Below are 2,039 nucleotides of genomic sequence, written 5' to 3' on the forward strand. Positions count from 1 at the left end.
GAAAGCATAGAATAATATCTTTCAAACTCCAACAGTAAGCAACTACCAACCATGTTTTAACTATAAATAACTGTAAAGCTATCTTCTTAAATTGATAAATAAGGGCATTTAAAGACAGGCACATTCATGCAGTTCATGACCACAAAGACAGCACCAAAGAAGACATTTAAAGGAATACTACATATACATGAGGAAGAGAGAGAGTCTCAATTATGAGAAAACAAGAAATAATAAATTTAACAAGATGAATAGCTGAACAAGGAGAACTAGAAAGGAATCCATCATGTCCATCACAGTAAACCAGCAAGCCCCTAATACTAATAAGGAAGAAAGAAAAGAACAAGCAACCCAGCCAAACAGAAAAGCAGCCAACCATTTACAGGGATTACTAAATATCTCTTGATAATATATTTAAATATAAATGGCCTCAACTTACCAGTGAAGACACATGAACTAACTGAATTTAAATACAAGGTGTGATGATTATCTGTTGTTTCTAAGAAGTATATCTTGCTAGTAAAGACACAGAAAGACTGAAAGTGAAAGTTATCAAGAAAATGGAGTAGATTTAAAACCAAAATTATAATAAAGAGGGTCACTACATATTAATAAAGGCAACAATTCATCAAGAAGATGTAACAGACATTCCTGTAGGTGGGCCAGCATTGCAGTGTCCTAGAAGTTCCACCACATGTGCCATTCTCACAACATGGTCACATACTGATGACAAGCTGGACTCAGCTACATCTGATTCTCCCAGCTCTCTGAAAAAGGACTGAGGCATGCTCTGAAGACAGAATTCAAAACAACTGCCAAGAAGACTTCCAGCAGCAGCAGCATACAAATTATGAAAGTGAAAAAGGAATAATCTACCCTGAATGATGCTTGAAGTGCTACATCTTCAAGATGAAGATGTGTGGGAATGGCAGACTGAAATCAGCCTTACTTCAAGGAAAAAAAATATGTTTTTTTCATTAATTGATGATGCCAATAAATTCACACTTGATTCACTTTCAAGGAAAGAAAATACAATATAATATATATGCATTAAATGTGGAGATTCTTAATTTGTAAAACAAACAGTAATGGGCATAAAAGGTCAGATACATCTTGACAGAAATATGACATGACTTCAATACCCCACGTTCTTCCCTAGATAGGCCATCCAAACTAAGAATCAACAAACATCAGGATCAAACTATATTATAAATCAGACTGACATAACAGGTATACGTAGAATATTCCATGCAGCAAATACAAAATACACAGTACTCTCAACAACCCATGAAATGTTCTCTGAAATAGAGCACATTCTAGAACACAAAGCAAGTCTTAACAAATACAAAAGAAATAAGTTCCTGTATCTTATCAGGTCACCGTGGAATAAAACGAGAAATCAATGACAAGAGCAACTCCAGAACCTAGAACTATTTGAAGACTGAATAACACTCTCTTGAATGATCACTGAGAAAAATCAGGGAGCTAATGTTAAAATTCTTAGAATGAAATGAAAATGAAACTACAATTTAACAAATCCTTTTGGATACAGGTAAGGGTGTTCTAAAGGGAAAGTTTATAGCTACAAATGGTTACATTAAAAATCTGATTAAAATTTGATTAAAAATCAGAAAGAGCTCAAGTAAATAACCTTAATGGTGTACCTTAAAGTCTTAGAAAAACAAAAATAAGTGAAATCCAAAAGCCCTAGGCATAAAAAATAATTTACAAGGAAAAAATGAATGAAATGGAGACTAAAAGAGCAATATATAATCAATAAAACAAAAACTGGTAGATTTCAATGGTAATGTTTTTCACATCTACTAATTATTGTTTTTTAAATTTTTATGCTTCTTCCTCAAATATAATTCATTTTTTAAATTTGTTGAATTTTTTGTGTGTATATCATACAGAACACTCCACACAATCTTATTCATCTATATACCCACTTCCCAAATGGCACCTTCCCATAGCCTTCCCCCTCCCACACACTGGATCCCATGTACTCTGTCATCCCTGTTACTGTCCACTGTGTTGTCAGC

At 33.6% G+C, this 2,039-nt stretch overlaps 1 protein-coding gene across 1 annotated transcript; it reads left to right on the forward strand.

Moving 5' to 3' along the window:
* Positions 1-709: 709 nt before the first annotated feature.
* On the forward strand, positions 710-868 carry LOC103731787 (ATP synthase subunit epsilon-like protein, mitochondrial). The gene is given in 1 exon segment (XM_008830246.1): positions 710-868. A coding segment is annotated over 1 exon segment (159 nt).
* Positions 869-2,039: the final 1,171 nt, after the last annotated feature.

This window comes from Nannospalax galili, unplaced genomic scaffold (assembly GCF_000622305.1).
Source record: "Nannospalax galili isolate Female #2095 unplaced genomic scaffold, S.galili_v1.0 scaffold575, whole genome shotgun sequence".
NCBI classification, from domain to species: domain Eukaryota; kingdom Metazoa; phylum Chordata; class Mammalia; order Rodentia; family Spalacidae; genus Nannospalax; species Nannospalax galili.